Here is a 16715-nt window from a genome sequence, read left to right as displayed (position 1 = left end):
AGAGAGTGAGAGAGAGAGAGAGAGAGGAAGGGACAGAGCAAGAGAGAGAGAGAGAGAGAGAGAGAGAGAGGAAGGGACAGAGAGAGAGAGCGCGAGAGAGCGCGAGAGAGCGCGAGAGAGCGCGAGAGAGCGCGAGAGAGCGCGAGAGAGCGCGAGAGAGCGCGAGAGAGCGCGAGAGAGCGCGAGAGAGCGCGAGAGAGCGCGAGAGAGCGCGAGAGAGCGCGAGCGAGAGAGCGCGAGCGAGAGAGAGCGAGCGAGCGAGAGAGAGCGAGAGCGAGAGAGAGCGAGCGAGAGCGAGCGAGAGCGAGAGCGAGCGAGAGCGAGAAAGAGCGAGAGCGAGAGCGAGAGAGAGCGAGAGCGAGAGCGAGAGAGAGCGAGAGCGAGAGAGAGCGAGAGCGAGAGAGAGCGAGAGCGAGAGAGAGCGAGAGCGAGAGAGAGAGAGAGCGAGAGAGAGAGAGAGCGAGAGAGAGAGAGCGAGAGAGAGAGAGCGAGAGAGAGAGCGAGAGAGAGAGAGAGAGAGAGAGAGAGAGAAGGGGGGACAGAGCAGGGGAACCAGAGAGAGAGAGAGAGAGAGAAGGGGGGACAGAACAGGGGAAGTGTGTGAGAGAGAGAGACAAGGGGGGACAGAGTAGGGGAAGTGTGTGAGAGAGAGAGAAGGGGGGACAGAGCAGGGGAAGTGTGTGAGAGAGAGAGAGAGAGAGAAGGGGGATAGAGCAGGGGGAGAGAGAGAGAGAGAGAGAGAAGGGGTACAGAGCAGGGGGAGTGAGAGAGAAAAATAGGGGGGGAGACAGAGCAGAGGAACTGAGAGAGAGATGGGGGGCAGAGCAGGGGAACCGAGAAAGATATGGGGGGGGCAGAGCAGGGGAACCGAGAGAGATATGGAGGGGGCAGAGCAGGGGAACCGAGAGAGATATGGGGGGGGGCAGAGCAGGGGAACCGAGAGAGATATGGGGGGGGCAGAGCAGGGGAACCGAGAGAGATATGGGGGGGGCAGAGCAGGGGAACCCGAGTGTACTGTCCCAAGTACTCAGCAGTTAGGGACACTCACTTCCAGAGACTCTCCTCTCTCATATATACCATATTTGACTTCTATAGAAGAGAAGAGGAAATTCCACATTTTACTGGGAGAATGGTGAAAATAGCTGCACAATATTACAGCAAGTCACAGACAGGGGGGGGGGGCATCCCTCTTTACATTATTACCCCTTATCCTAATAATGTCCCCGGACTCATCCTCTATCCTCCTTTATATTATCTCTTACCCTGATAATATTCCAGGACTCACCTCCTATTACCTTTATTTTTAAATATCCCTTACTGATAATGTCCTTGACTCACCTTCTATTATCCCTTACCCTGAATACATTCTGGAACTCACCCCTTATTATAGCTATAGGGGGGACAGAACAGGGGGACAGAGCAAGGGAACCAAGAGAGAAAAATAAGGGGACAGAGCAGGGGAACCGAGAGAGAGATGGGGGGACAGAGAGTGGGGAACCTAGAGAGAGAAAATGGGGAGGGGGGCAGAGCAAGGGAACCGATAGAGAAAAATGGGGTGGCAGAGCAGGGGATCTGAGAGAGGGGGCAGCGGAAGGGAACCGAGAGAGAGAGAGAAGGGGGGGCAGAGCAGGGGAACCGAGAGAGAGAGAAGGGGGGGGCAGAGCAGGGGAACCGAGAGAGAGAGAGAGAGAAGGGGGGCAGGGCAGGGGAACCGAGAGAGAGAGAGAAGGGGGGACAGAACAGGGGAACCGAGAGAGAGAGAAGGGGGGACAGAGCAGGGGAACCGAGAGAGAGAGAGAGAGAGAGAGAGAGAAGGGGGGACAGAGCAGGGGAACCGAGAGAGAGAGAGAGAGAGAGAGAAGGGGGGACAGAGCAGGGGAACCGAGAGAGAGAGAGAGAGAGAGAGAGAGAAGGGGGGACAGAGCAGGGGAACCGAGAGAGAGAGAGAGAGAGAGAGAGAGAGAGAGAGAGAGAAGGGGGGACAGAGCAGGGGAACCGAGAGAGAGAGAGAGAGAGAGAGAAGGGGGGACAGAGCAGGGGAACCGAGAGAGAGAGAGAGAGAGAGAGAGAGAGAGAGAAGGGGGGACAGAGCAGGGGAACCGAGAGAGAGAGAGAGAGAGAGAGAAGGGGGGACAGAGCAGGGGAACCGAGAGAGAGAGAAAGAGAGAAGGGGGGACAGAGCAGGGGAACCGAGAGAGAGAGAAAGAGAGAAGGGGGGACAGAGCAGGGGAACCGAGAGAGAGAGAGAAGGGGGGACAGAGCAGGGGAACCGAGAGAGAGAAGGGGGGACAGAGCAGGGGAACCGAGAGAGAGAAGGGGGGACAGAGCAGGGGAACCGAGAGAGAGAGAAGGGGGGACAGAGCAGGGGAACGGAGAGAGAGAGAAGGGGGGACAGAGCAGGGGAACCAAGAGAGATATAGAGGGACAGAGCAGGGGAACTGAGAGAGATATGGGGGGGCAGAGCAGGGGAACCAAGAGAGAGAGGGGGGGGGCAGAGCAGGGGAACCAAGAGAGAGAGAGGGGGGGGGCAGAGCAGGGGAACCGAGAGAGAGGGGGGGGCAGAGCAGGGGAACTGAAAGAAGAATGGGGGGGGGGGGACAAAGTAATGGAGCTCAAAGTATTAAAAAAAGATAAAGGGGACTGACAAAGGGGCAAAAAGAAAGGGGAAACAGATGGAAAAAAAAAGGGAGGAACAATAAGAGGAAGTGGAGAAAAAGAGAGAATGAGAACTAAAAAGAAGACAGAAGGAGAGAGAGGCAGAGGTTAAATAAAGAGATGTCATCAGACAGATAAATTGGGGGGGGGGGTTAGGGAAGGTGAGAGATCCATGAGTGCAGTCTGAAGAATTGACAAGTTCACGGAAGGGAAATACATCTAAGAATAGAAGAGGGGGGAAGGGTGGTGACTACTGTACAGCCATCAGACATAGGAAATCCCCCATCATCCACATGTGAGGCCCACAGGATACACACAGCAATTCCTTCTTCTATACTACAGATAATCAATAACTTTCTCTGCTATTAATCATCCTCCATGCTGGGATTTGTAGTTCTATATTATGCCTCCTCCATGCTGGGATTTGTAGTTCTATATTATGCATCCTCCATGCTGGGATTTGTAGTTCTACATTATGTCCTATGTTTTATGTAAAATACAGATAAACACCTGCAATGTTATAATAATAAATCAGATGTGTGTAATAATAACAAACACAGAGCTCAGTGTAGAAATATTTCATTACACATCATCCCAGATCCAGGCTAATTGCTACATTGTATCCTCTAATAACATTCCATCTACTAGAATGAATACAATGTATCACCTTATTAACCTGCTTTATCCAATCACTGAGCACTCTAAAGATTCAATTTCATGCAGCAATTAATGAGCCAGAGATTGAATTAAACTGCCCCCTCCAGTCTTTGCCTGTCATTGAGGATCCCATGGAGCAGAGGATACACCTGCCCTCTATGGAGGCTTGTAGTGCCCATTGATGGAGGACTCACCAGCTGAATGATCCTTCAAGGGGGTGTCCACTGCCAGGTGGGGGAGCCCAGACAGCAGGCAGATCAGGAGGTGTCTGTGTCCATCCCAGGACTGCTGATCCCTGCACAAAGAAAATAGCACAGACCCCTCTGCTGGCATAACCACGCCTACCAGGCACATCCCTGGGCGGGGCTACTGCTCTTTAACATGACGTCATTCACACACAGATGAAGGCTGCTTGTCTGTGGAAGGGGGGACTGTTTGTGTGCTGGATGCAATGGAGGCAGAGCCTGTCATAGAGAATCAATGCGTATCCAATTACTATACAGTGATCAGATCTTATTTATTCATGTAAAACCTTTATCCCAAAAATAAAAATAAACTGTTTGCTGTAACCTCTTGTGTAATCGCAGTGTGAGCTGAAGTTTGGCTTCAATTTGTTAATCAGTGGCGGCTGGTGCTCAAAATTTTTGGGGGGGGGGGGGGCGCAAAAAGAAAAATGTAATAGGTATTGCTTCGCGTCAAAAAACGCAGTAAAAAATTGCGTGACTTTGAAGTCGTGGTACAGGCATGACACAGGTGATGGTATAGGCATGGCATAGGTGATGGTACAGGCATGGCACAGGTGATGGTATAGGCATGGCACAGATATGGTATAGGCATGTCACAGGTCATGGTACAGGAGATGGTATATGCCCCCTTTCAATGCAGAGACCAGCGTACATGCCCCCTTTCAATGCAGTGACCAGCATACATGCCCCCTTTCAATGCAGTGACCAGCGTACATGCCCCCTTTCAATGCAGTGACCAGCGTACATGCCCCCTTTCAATGCAGAGACCAGCGTGCGTGCCCCCTTCAATGCAATGAATATTGTGCTGTGCCCCCTTCAATGCAATAAACACTGTGCTTTGCCCCCTTCAATGCAATAAACACTGTGCTTTGCCCCCTTCAATGCAATAAACACTGTGCCCCCTTCAATGCAATGAACACTGTGCTGTGCCCCCACAATGCAGAGTTCAGCGTGCATGCCCCCTTCAATGCAACTGTGCTGTGCCCCCTTCAATGCAATGAACAATGTGCTGTGCCCCCTTCAATGCAATAAACACTGTGCTGTGCCCCCTTCAATGCAATAAACACGGTTCTGTGCCCCCTTCAATGCAATAAACACTGTGCTGTGCCCCCTTCAAGGCAATGAACACTGTGCTGTGCCCCCACAATGCAGAGTTCAGCGAGCGTGCCCCATTCAATGCAATGAACACTGTTCCTTGCCCCCATCAATGCAGAGTTCAGCGCGCGAGCCCCTTTCAATGCAGAGCGCCACAGCATTGTCCCCAATCACTGCAGAGCGCCACAGCATTGTCCCCAATCACTGCAGAGCGCCACAGCATTGTCCCCAATCACTGCAGCGTGCCCACAGCATTGTCCCCCAATGATTGCAGAGTGCTACAGCATTGTCCCCCAATCAATGCAGAGACCAGTGTGAGTGCTCCCTTCAACCCAATGCACTTATCTGGTGGCGGCGGCTCGGCTATCGGCGGCGGCTTCTCCCCTCCTCCGTCCTCTTCTGCGGCGGGAACTGGCGGGAAGGTGAGCAGCGGTGACGGTGAGTGACTGACGCACGCACCGGCACCGCCCCTATCGCGACGTCATCGGATGTCCTGGATGATGATTGGTCCAGGCTGGAGACTGGACCAATCACAGCCAGGATATCACAAAGGTGGGGGTGGCCAAGCGCTCTTTCCTGCGCCCAGGTTACGCCCCCAGAAGGCAGCCAATTGGCGCCTTTCTGGGTCGTAAACCCCACCCCCCCCTTTAGCCACCACATAGGCCAGCGAACCGTTTTTTTTTTTTCTATAACTTTATTGTTCTTTTTTGTCTTTTTTTTTTCCTTTTTTTTAAGGGGGCGGCGCCCTGGCGCCCCCTATGCACGGGCTGCCACTGTTGTTAATGTAGCTAAATCTGCCAGTATGTCTAAAGCTGGATACATAGTAATACAACTTTTGTTGTCAGATTTCCTTTAGATTTACCTTTTCTATGTAGTGCAAGGGCCTGCCTGATTACATACAAATTGAAAGTGTTTAGGTCTGACCTTATATTATATGGTTTTGGTAAGTCTGAAGGAAAAAGTCTAAAGAAAATTGTATAGTGTGTATGGCCCATAACACTCCCTCCCCCCCAAATTAACCACTTGCCGATCACCCGCCGCAGATTTACTGAGACAGGCTGGCTCGGCTGCGCGAAACGACGTAGGGGCATGTCGGTCGCTGGAGTGGTGCCGGGGGGCACGCACACATAGTTACATAGTTACATAGTAGGTGAGGTTGAATAAAGACAATAGTCCATCCAGTTCAACCTGTGTAGGTGTGTGTGGCTGTACTCATCTCACATAGCCCTGAATGTTCTGATCCTTGAGATGTAAGTCTAAGAGTCTTTTGAAAGCCACCATACTTCCCGCAGAAACCACCTCTTGTGGTAGAGAATTCCACAATCTTGTAGCCCTAACAGTAAAGAACCCCCCCACGTTGCCTGTGGTTAAAACGCTTCTCCTCTAATCGCATTGTATGCCCTCGAGTCCTCATGCAATCCCTTCGAATGAACAGCTTTTTTTCTAAGCTGGGATCCACGCCGGAGGCGACGCGCTCCCGCCCCCACTAGGTATGGTTGCAAAAAATAAAAAACCCCAGTGGTGATTAAATACCACCAAAAGAAAGCCCTATCTGTCTTATGTCCATCAGTGCTGAGAAGTACACACTATAGAAGGATATGCTTTGTTCATATTTCATGTCTGATGTTTACAACCACTTTAACCCTTTTCTTTGCAGGGACGGCTTAGTTATACTTTTTATAATAGTAATTGAGTCCCTTGAGCTGAGAAAATATCGGAAGCAAGCTCACAAATCGCCCATTTTAAGCCTGCATGAGCTAATTGACCTTAAGAGCCAGTTCACACTACCGCGACCAGAAAGTCGCCCCATGAAGCAGCGACTTTTTAGCGTGACTTTAGCGTGACTTTAAAGAGACTTTTGAAGAGACTTTTGAAGAGACTTAAATGATAGGCGACTTTGTCTGTGGGGAATGCCTGGGTAATATTTTTCTTCTTCCTGGAAAGTCTGATCACAGTCCCTTGAAAATAGATAAGGATCCGACTTAGAGGCGACTCCCATTGAAGTCTATTTGCACAAGTCGGATAGAGGTCACCTTGAAGTAGTACAGGAACCTTTTCTGAAGTCGGAGCGACTTCTGTAGTGCATATTAGGTCGGCTCTCATTCATTTACATTGAATTTGTAATGACAAGCGACTTGGGGCGACTTGAGGTCGCACAAGCCGCGTCCCAAGTCGGAGTAGTGTGAACCGGGTCTTACTGTCTATGTGTAAATAATACAGATGATTTCTAAATATTGCATTACAGAAACAGATTTAATTGATAAATGTTAATACTTATTTAAATATATCCAAATTTATTATTACTTTGCGGAATATAATGAATGTACAATTTATAGTGCTGTAATGAGTGCTATGAGGACCCCTAGTGTGCGCTCAGGTTATAGCATTCTTACTAATGGTTAAAGCAGGGGTCAGCAACCTTTTTTCACTAAAGGGTAACTTTTTAGTGGGCGGAAAAAATAGCAAAAAAGAAAAAAACAATATAGTGTATACAATTGTGACACAAATCATATTGTAATTGAATCTTATTAAAAATGACCTTTCCTTTTCAATCTGCAGCTATTGTTATTTTCTGAAAATGCAATATGGCCGCCTTGAGCTGTTCTGTACACAGAATGTATACTGACCACACCCCCAGAAACATCATTTCCTGCTTGTGTGATTGGCTCACCAATTTTCCCAGAAGTCTGCACTAAGATACAAGTCAGATTTCTGGCATCCCCTGCAACAAAAATGTCATTTTAGGTGAGATACTCTCAATAGGAACACGTCTAAAGGGATGCAGGCCCAGCAGATTTCCTCATTAGTGCTCTGCAGCTGCCACAGCTGATAGATAATTATGAAACCACTCCCATTAGACCCACTCAGCACAGAGGAACAAACAATGATTTCTTCAGAATAACAGAAGGTAGGAATCTGCAACAAAGTTTGTTATAATCCCTGCAATGTACAGAGATCACCCAGAGGGGAATGTTTTTTTCTCAACAAAAGTGGAGCTACGCTTATAGGGCCAGATTCAATGTATGTGAATGCATGGAGGGCCGCATTCACCTGCTAATAAATGAAGATAACATTACACAGCCCCTGCACCTCTGGACCCCTTTACATTACACAGCCCCCTTCACCTCTGGACCCCTTTACATTACACAGCCCCCTTCACCTCTGGACCCCTTTACATTACACAGCCCCCTTCACCTCTGGACCCTTTTATATTACACAGCCCACTTCACCTCTGGACCCCTTTATATTACACAGCCCCCTTCACCTCTGGACCCCTTTACATTACACAGCCCCCTTCAACTCTGGACCCCTTTACATTTCACAGCCCCCTTCACCCCTTTACATTACACAGTCTTTAACTCTGGACCCCTTTACATTACACAGCCCCCGGTATCTCTGGCCCCTTTTTTTTATTACACAGCCCCCGCACCTCTGGCTCCCTTTACATTACACAGCCCCCTTCACCTCTGGTTCCCTTTACATTACACAGCCCCCTTCACCTCTGGCCCCTTTTACATTACACAGCCCCCGCACCTCTGGCCACCTTTACATTACACAGCCCCTGCACCTCTGGCCCCCTTTACAGTACACAGCCCCCCCCCTCACCTCTGGACCCCTTTACAATACACAGCCCCTTCAGCTCTGGCCTCCTTTACATTACACAGCCCCCTTCACCTCTGGACCCCTTTACATTACACAGTCCCCTTCACCTCTGGATCCCTTTACTCTACACAGCCCCTGCACCTCTGGACCCCTTTACATTACACAGCCCCTGCACCTCTGGACCCCTTTACATTACACAGCCCACACCTCTGGACCCCTTTACATTACACAGCCCACACCTCTGGACCCCTTTACATTACACAGCCCCTGCACCTCTGGCCCCTTTACAATACACAGCCCCTTCAGCTCTGGCCTCCTTTATATTACACAGCCCCCTTCACCTCTGGACCCCTTTACATTACACAGTCCCCTGCACCTCTGGACCCCTTTACATTACACAGTCCCCAGGCCATATTTTGCGATTCGGCACTGCGTTACTTTAATGGACAATTGCGCGGTCATGCGACGCTGTACCCAAATAAAATTGATGTCCTTTTTACCCCACAGACAGAGCTTTCATTTGGTGGTATTTGATCACCTCTGCAAATTTTATTTTTTGCGCTGTAAACAAAAAAAGAGCGACAATTCTGAAAAAATAACAATATTTTTTATTTTCTTCTATATAACATTCCCCAAAAAATATATATATATATAAAAATTATAATTTTTTAATATTTGAGGCCAATTTGTTTTCTGCTACATATTTGTGGTAAAAAAAAAATCCCAAAAAGCGTATATTGATTGGTTTGCGCAAAAGTTATCGCGTCTACAAACTAGGGGAAAGATTTATGTCATTTTTATTGATTTTTTTTTTTACTAGTAATGGCGGCGATCTGCGATTTTTGCAGGACTGCGACATTGCGGCGGACAGATCGGACCCCTAACTGACATTTTTGACACTTTTGGAGGGACCAGTGACATTACTGCAGTAATCAGTGCTAACAATATGCACTGTTACTGTAATAATGACACTGACAGGGAAGGGGTTAACACTATGGGTGATCAAGGGGTTAAATGTGAGCCTAGGGGAGTGATTCTAACTGGGGAGGGGGGGGCGTGGCTTGTGAAATGATCATAGAGAACTGTGTTCCTATATAGAAGGATCACAGGCGCTCTGTGATGATTCCAGAGAGAAGAACGGCCGGCTGTGTTTACAACAGCAGACCGTTCTTCTCTCTCAGCGGGGAGCGATCGCGGGTGTCAGGTGGCAATCGGAGCCGCTTGCCCCGTGCATCGAAGTCCCCGCTGACACAGAAACATAAAAAAGCCAGATTGGCGTTTACCAAAACTTACCTGAGGAAGCCAAAATCCTTTTGGGAGAATGCGCTGTGGACAGAAGAACAAAAGTTACAGCTTTCTGGTAAAGCCAATCAATCATTCTACTGTTTCCAGAAAAAGAAATGAGGCCTTTTACCACTTGCCGACCAGCGGCCGTAGTTTTATGGCAAAAGATTGGCTCTATCCCGCGAAACGGGGGGGGGGGGGGCAGAAGCAGGCAGAACAGGGAGGGCGATCGGTGTCAGAGAAGTTATTACAGGAATGATGCCCTGTGTCTGTGTCTCTCCGTGCAGCAGCTGAAATCTGGCAGGAAGGGGAGAAGTTGGCTTTCAGCTGCTGCAGAGAGCCGCACAGGGCTTCCTTCTGTAATTCCTTCTCTGCCCGACCGCACCGATTCCCTGTGCTGTTGGGGCCCCCCTGTGTGCCCGGGGCCCCTTACAGGAGGACTGGTGCCCCCCCCCTATCAGTGGCCCTGCCCAAAGATCCTCTATTGGATGCGATGTGGTGAGTGTGGAGGCCATTGGAGTACAGTGACTGGATCTGGTGAGTGTGGAGGCCATTGGAGTACAGTGACCGGATCTGGTGAGTGTGGAGGCCATTGGAGTACAGTGACCGGATCTGGTGAGTGTGGAGGCCAATGGAGTACAGTGACCGGATCTGGTGAGTGTGGAGGCCATTGGAGTCCAGTGACCGGATCTGGTGAGTGTGGAGGCCATTGGAGTACAGTGACCGGATCTGGTGAGTGTGGAGGCCAATGGAGTACAGTGACCGGATCTGGTGAGTGTGGAGTCCATTGGAGGACAGTGCCCGGATCTGGTGAGTGTGGAGCCAATTGGAGTACAGTGACCGGATCTGGTGAGTGTGGAGGCCATTGGAGTACAGTGACCGGATCTGGTGAGTGTGGAGGCCATTGGAGTCTAGTGACCGGATCTGGTGAGTGTGGAGGCCATTGGAGTACAGTGACCGGATCTGGTGAGTGTGGAGGCCAATGGAGTACAGTGACCGGATCTGGTGAGTGTGGAGGCCATTGGAGTACAGTGACCGGATCTGGTGAGTGTGGAGGCCAATGGAGTACAGTGACCGGATCTGGTGAGTGTGGAGGCCATTGGAGTACAGTGACCGGATCTGGTGAGTGTGGAGGCCATTGGAGTCTAGTGACCGGATCTGGTGAGTGTGGAGGCCATTGGAGTACAGTGACTGGATCTGGTGAGTGTGGAGGCCATTGGAGTACAGTGACCGGATCTGGTGAGTGTGGAGGCCATTGGAGTACAGTGACCGGATCTGGTGAGTGTGGAGGCCAATGGAGTACAGTGACCGGATCTGGTGAGTGTGGAGGCCATTGGAGTCCAGTGACCGGATCTGGTAAGTGTGGAGGCCATTGGAGTACAGTGACCGGATCTGGTGAGTGTGGAGGCCAATGGAGTACAGTGACCGGATCTGGTGAGTGTGGAGTCCATTGGAGGACAGTGCCCGGATCTGGTGAGTGTGGAGCCAATTGGAGTACAGTGACCGGATCTGGTGAGTGTGGAGGCCATTGGAGTACAGTGACCGGATCTGGTGAGTGTGGAGGCCATTGGAGTCTAGTGACCGGATCTGGTGAGTGTGGAGGCCATTGGAGTACAGTGACCGGATCTGGTGAGTGTGGAGGCCAATGGAGTACAGTGACCGGATCTGGTGAGTGTGGAGTCCATTGGAGGACAGTGCCCGGATCTGGTGAGTGTGGAGCCAATTGGAGTACAGTGACCGGATCTGGTGAGTGTGGAGCCCATTGGAGTACAGTGACTGGATCTGGTGAGTGTGGAGGCCATTGAAGTACAGTGACCGGATCTGGTGAGTGTGGAGGCCATTGGAGTACAGTGACCTGATCTGGTGAGTGTGGAGGCCATTGGAGTACAGTGACCGGATCTGGTGAGTGTGGAGGCCATTGGAGTACAGTGACCGGATCTGGTGAGTGTGGAGCCCATTGGAGTACAGTGACCGGATCTGGTGAGTGTGGAGACCATTGAAGTACAGTGACCGGATATGGTGAGGCTGGAGGCCATTGGAGTACAGTGACCTGATCTGGTGAGTGTGGAGGCCATTGGAGTACAGTGACCGGATCTGGTGAGTGAAGAGGCCATTGGAGTACAGCGACCGGATCTGGTGAGTGTGGAGGCCATTGGAGTACAGTGACCTGATCTGGTGAGTGTGGAGGCCATTGGAGTACAGTGACCGGATCTGGTGAGTGTGGAGGCCATTGGAGTACAGTGACCTGATCTGGTGAGTGTGGAGGCCAATGAAATACAGTGACCAGATCTGGTGAGTGTGGAGGCCATTGGAGTACAGTGACCTGATCTGGTGAGTGTGGAGGCCATTGGAGTACAGTGACCGGATCTGGTGAGTGTGGAGGCCATTGGAGTACAGTGACCGAATCTGGTGAGTGTGGAGGCCATTGGAGTACAGTGACCTGATCTGGTGAGTGTGGAGGCCATTGGAGGACAGTGACCTCATTGTCATGGTGAAGAAACCAGTGGTGAGATGATTGGAGCTTTGTGACATGGTGCATTATCCTGCTGGAAGGAGCCATCAGAAGATGGGGACACTGTAGTCATAAAGGGATGGACATGATCAGCAACAACACTCAGGTAGGCCGTGGGGTTTAAACGATGCTCAATTGGTACTAAGGGGACCAAAGTGTGCCAAGAAAATATCCCCCACACCATTACACCACCCCCACCAGCCTGAACCGGTGATACAAGGCAGGATGGATCCATGCACCAAATTCTGACCCCACCATCTGAATGTTGCAGTTGAAATTGAGACTCATCAGACCAGGCAACATTTTTCCAATCTTCTATTGTCCAATTTTGGTGATCCTGTGCAAATTTTACCCTCAGTTTCCTCTTCTTAGCTGACAGGAGTGACACCCGGTGTGGTCTTCTGCTGCTGTATCCCATCTGCTTCAAGGTTGGATGTGTTGTGCTTTCAGAGATGGTATTCTGCAAAGCTTTGGTGTAACGAGTGATTATTTGAGTTACTGTTGCCTTTCTATCATCTGGAACCAGTCTGCCCATTCTCCTCTGACATCAACAAGGCATTTCCTCCACACAACTGCCGCTCACTGGATATTTTCTCTTTTTCCCACCATTCTCTGTAAACCCGAGAGATGTTTGTGTGTGAAAATCCCAGAAATACTCAGACCAGCCCGTGTGGCATCAACAACCATGCCACGTTCAAAGTCACTTAAATCCCCTTTCTTCCCCATTCTGATGCTCGGTCTGAACTTCAGCAAGTCGTCTTCACCACATCTAGATGCTTAAATGCATTGAGTTGCTGCCATGTGATTGGCTGATTAGCAATTTGTGTTACCAAGCCATTGAACAGGTGTACCTAATAAAGTGGCCGGTGAATGTATATTTATATTACACTGGTACTACCAGTGTGCAGGAGAGGGGCGGGGCCTGCTCGGTGGGCGGCGCTGTACAACTAGTATACAGGAGGGGGCCAAGCCTGCAAGTTGGGCGGTGCAGTACAGCTAGCGTCCAGGAGAGAGGCGGGGCCTGCCGGGTGGGCGGTGCAAAACAGCCAGTGAACAGGAGAGGGGCGGGGCCTGCTGGGTGGGAGGCGCGCTCAATTGAGTGAAGATGTTCCCAGGCGCATGCTCAGTTGAACAGTGGGCGGGGCCCGCAGGGTAGAAGACGAGAGGCGTGGGCACAAGGCAGGAGAGAGGCGACGTAAAGCTCCGCCCCCGTGTCAAAGAGCAGAGTGAAGTGTGGGCGGAGTCTGGTCATGGCAGCTCGCAGTGTGTTCCTCCCGGGGCTGTTCAGGGACAAGGTGGCCATAGTGACCGGAGGGGGCACCGGGATCGGGAAGGCCATCGCCGCTGAACTGCTTGGACTGGGTATGTCAGGGAGGGGGCGGGGTCTTGCCAGAGAACATTCTGCTGAGGAGGGGGAATGATGGGACTTGTAGTTCTGCAGGACATAAGAAGGTCATGTGACTCAGGATGCTGGTGACAAGGTGAGCTGGGACTTGTAGTTCTCCCAGAAATAAGTAATTACAAGTCATGTGACTTGGAATTCTGCAGCAGTTGGGCAGGGACAGGTCATGTGACTCAGAATGTAAATGTCAGGCTATGCTGAGACTTTTAGTTCTCTAGGACATAACCAGGTATGGGCCATGTGACTCAGTATCTAGGTGACAGACATCCTGGGGCATATAGATCTGCAGGACATGAGCAGTTACAGGTCACGTGACTTGGAATCTGGGTGACAGGTCATGCTGGGAGTTGTAGTTCTCCAAGAAATAAGACATGGGTCATGTGACTTGGAATCTGGGTGACAGTTCATGCTGGGACTTGTAGTTTTCCAAGAAATAAGTAGGCACAGGTCATGTGACTTGGAATCTGGGTGACAGTTCATGCTGGGACTTGTAGTTTTCCAAGAAATAAGTAGGTGCAGGTCACGTGACTTGGAATCTGGGTGACAGGTCATGCTGGGAGTATTAGTTCTCCAAGAAATAAGTAGGCGCAGGTCATGTGACTTGGAATCTGGGTGACAGGTCATGCTGGGAGTTGTAGTTCTCCAAGAAATAAGAAGGCATGGGTCATGTGACTTGGAATCTGGGTGACAGGTCATGCTGGCACTTGTAGTTCTCCAAGAAATAAGTAGGTGCAGGTCACGTGACTTGGAATCTGGGTGACAGGTCATGCTGGGAGTATTAGTTCTCCAAGAAATAAGTAGGCACAGGTCATGTGACTTGGAATCTGGGTGACAGGTCATGCTGGGAGTTGTAGTTCTCCAAGAAATAAGACATGGGTCATGTGACTTGGAATCTGGGTGACAGTTCATGCTGGGACTTGTAGTTTTCCAAGAAATAAGTAGGCACAGGTCATGTGACTTGGAATCTGGGTGACAGGTCATGCTGAGAGTATTAGTTCTCCAAGAAATAAGTAGGCGCAGGTCATGTGACTTGGAATCTGGGTGACAGGTCATGCTGGGAGTATTAGTTCTCCAAGAAATAAGTAGGCACAGGTCATGTGACTTGGAATCTGGGTGACAGGTCATGCTGGGAGTATTAGTTCTCCAAGAAATAAGTAGGCGCAGGTCACGTGACTTGGAATCTGGGTGACAGGTCATGCTGGGAGTTGTAGTTCTCCAAGAAATAAGTAGGCGCAGGTCACGTGACTTGGAATCTGGGTGACAGGTCATGCTGGGAGTATTAGTTCTCCAAGAAATAAGTAGGCGCAGGTCATGTGACTTGGAATCTGGGTGACAGGTCATGCTGGGACTTGTAGTTCTCCAAGAAATAAGTAGGCGCAGGTCACGTGACTTGGAATCTAGGTGACAGGTCATGCTGGGAGTATTAGTTCTCCAAGAAATAAGTAGGCGCAGGTCACGTGACTTGGAATCTGGGTGACAGGTCATGCTGGGAGTTGTAGTTCTCCAAGAAATAAGTAGGCGCAGGTCATGTGACTTGGAATCTGGGTGACAGGTCATGCTGGGACTTGTAGTTCTCCAAGAAATAAGTAGGCGCAGGTCATGTGACTTGGAATCTGGGTGACAGGTCATGCTGGGACTTGTAGTTCTCCAAGAAATAAGTAGGCGCAGGTCACGTGACTTGGAATCTAGGTGACAGGTCATGCTGGGAGTATTAGTTCTCCAAGAAATAAGACATGGGTCATGTGACTTGGAATCTGGGTGACAGGTCATGCTGGGAGTTGTAGTTCTCCAAGAAATAAGACATGGGTCATGTGACTTGGAATCTGGGTGACAGGTCATGCTGGGAGTTGTAGTTCTCCAAGAAATAAGAAGGCATGGGTCATGTGACTCAATATCTAGGGAACAAATCATTCTGGGGCATAAAGATCTGCAGGACATAAGCAGTTACAGGTCACGTGACTTGAGATCTGGAAGACAGGCCATGCTGGGACTTGTAGTTCTCCAAGACATGAGTCAGTACCGGTCATGTGACTCAATATCTAGGTGACCGGTCATGCTGGGAGTTGTAGTTCTCTAAAAAAAAAATAAGAAGACACGGGTCATGTGACTCAATATCTAGGTGACAGACATCCTGGGGCATATAGACCTACAGGACATGAGCAGGTAGAGGTCACATGACTCCATATCTGGGTGACAGCTCATGCTGTGAATTGTAGTTCTCCAAGAAATAAGTAGGCGCAGGTCATGTGACTTGGAATCTGGGTGACAGGTCATGGTGGGAATTGTAGTTTTGCAGGAGTTGGGACAGGTCATGTGACTCAGAATGTAGACGGCAAGTCATGCTGGGACTTGTAGTTCTCCGGGACATAACCAGATATGGGCCATGTGACTCAGTATCTAGATGACAGACATCCTGGGGTATATACATCTGCTGGACATGGGTAGGTACAGGTCATGTGACTTGATATCTGGAAGACAGGTCACGTTGGGACTTTTAGTTCCCCAGCGCAAGGTGCCAGTACAGGTCATGTGACTCAATATGTATGTGGCAGGGTATCCTGGGGCATATAGATCTGCAGGCACAGGTCATGTAAATTGTGACCTGGATGACAGGACATTCTGGGACTAGTAGTTTTGCAGGACATGGGGAGGTACGGGTCATGCTGGGACTTGTAGTTGACCTGTACCTGCTTATATCCTGGAGAACTAAAAGTCCCAGAATGTCCTGTCCATCCAGATCCTAAGTTACATGGCCTGTGCCGGCTTATATCCTGTACATGTGACTTGTGATCTGGATGGCAGGTCATGCTGGGACTTTTAGTTCTCCAGGACATAAGCAGGTACAGGTTATGTGACTCAGGATGTGGGTCACGGGTCCCAGAATTGGGATCTGCAGGCTGATTGGCCCAGGCGGTGGGGAGATTTCCATTGGACGGTATGTGGCGCCCCCTACAGCTGGTTATCGGCACTCTGAAACACCGGCTTCTCTATAAGGGACATGTACACTGATTGTCAGTGCAGTCCCAACAGTGCCCACTAGAGCTGCACGATTCTGGATAAAATGAGAATCTCACAATTTTTTTGCTTGGAATAACGATCACGATTCTCGGCGTAACATCTTTCACATTATACAAAAAATTGGGCTAACTTTTACTGTTTACTTTTTTTTTTTTTTTATTCATTGAAGTGTATTTTTGCCAAAAAAACTGCTTTTGAAAGACCGCTGCGCAAATACAATGTAAAAGAAGTGGTGTATATAACA

The 16715-nt window shown here is 49.9% G+C and overlaps 2 protein-coding genes across 2 annotated transcripts in view; one reads left to right on the top strand and one right to left on the bottom strand.

Annotated features, from left to right (window-relative positions):
* The window catches only part of TMEM169 (transmembrane protein 169), a 43665-nt gene extending 40064 nt beyond the window's left edge, over positions 1-3601 (bottom strand). Inside the window, exon 1 of the mRNA XM_082260256.1 lies at positions 3507-3601. The gene's annotated coding sequence lies outside the window, so the exon portion shown is untranslated. The remainder of the gene's footprint in view (positions 1-3506) is intronic.
* A 9655-nt stretch (positions 3602-13256) lies between these two features.
* Positions 13257-16715, top strand: part of PECR (peroxisomal trans-2-enoyl-CoA reductase) — a 28353-nt gene continuing 24894 nt past the window's right edge. Inside the window, exon 1 of the mRNA XM_082261961.1 lies at positions 13257-13413. Coding sequence (XP_082118087.1) covers positions 13302-13413 — 112 coding nt within the window. The 5' untranslated portion in view covers positions 13257-13301. The remainder of the gene's footprint in view (positions 13414-16715) is intronic.

This window comes from Pelophylax lessonae (assembly GCF_965119305.1).
Source record: "Pelophylax lessonae genome assembly, chromosome: 6".
In the NCBI taxonomy this organism is placed as follows: domain Eukaryota; kingdom Metazoa; phylum Chordata; class Amphibia; order Anura; family Ranidae; genus Pelophylax; species Pelophylax lessonae.
This window is presented reverse-complemented; position numbering and strand designations above follow the sequence as displayed.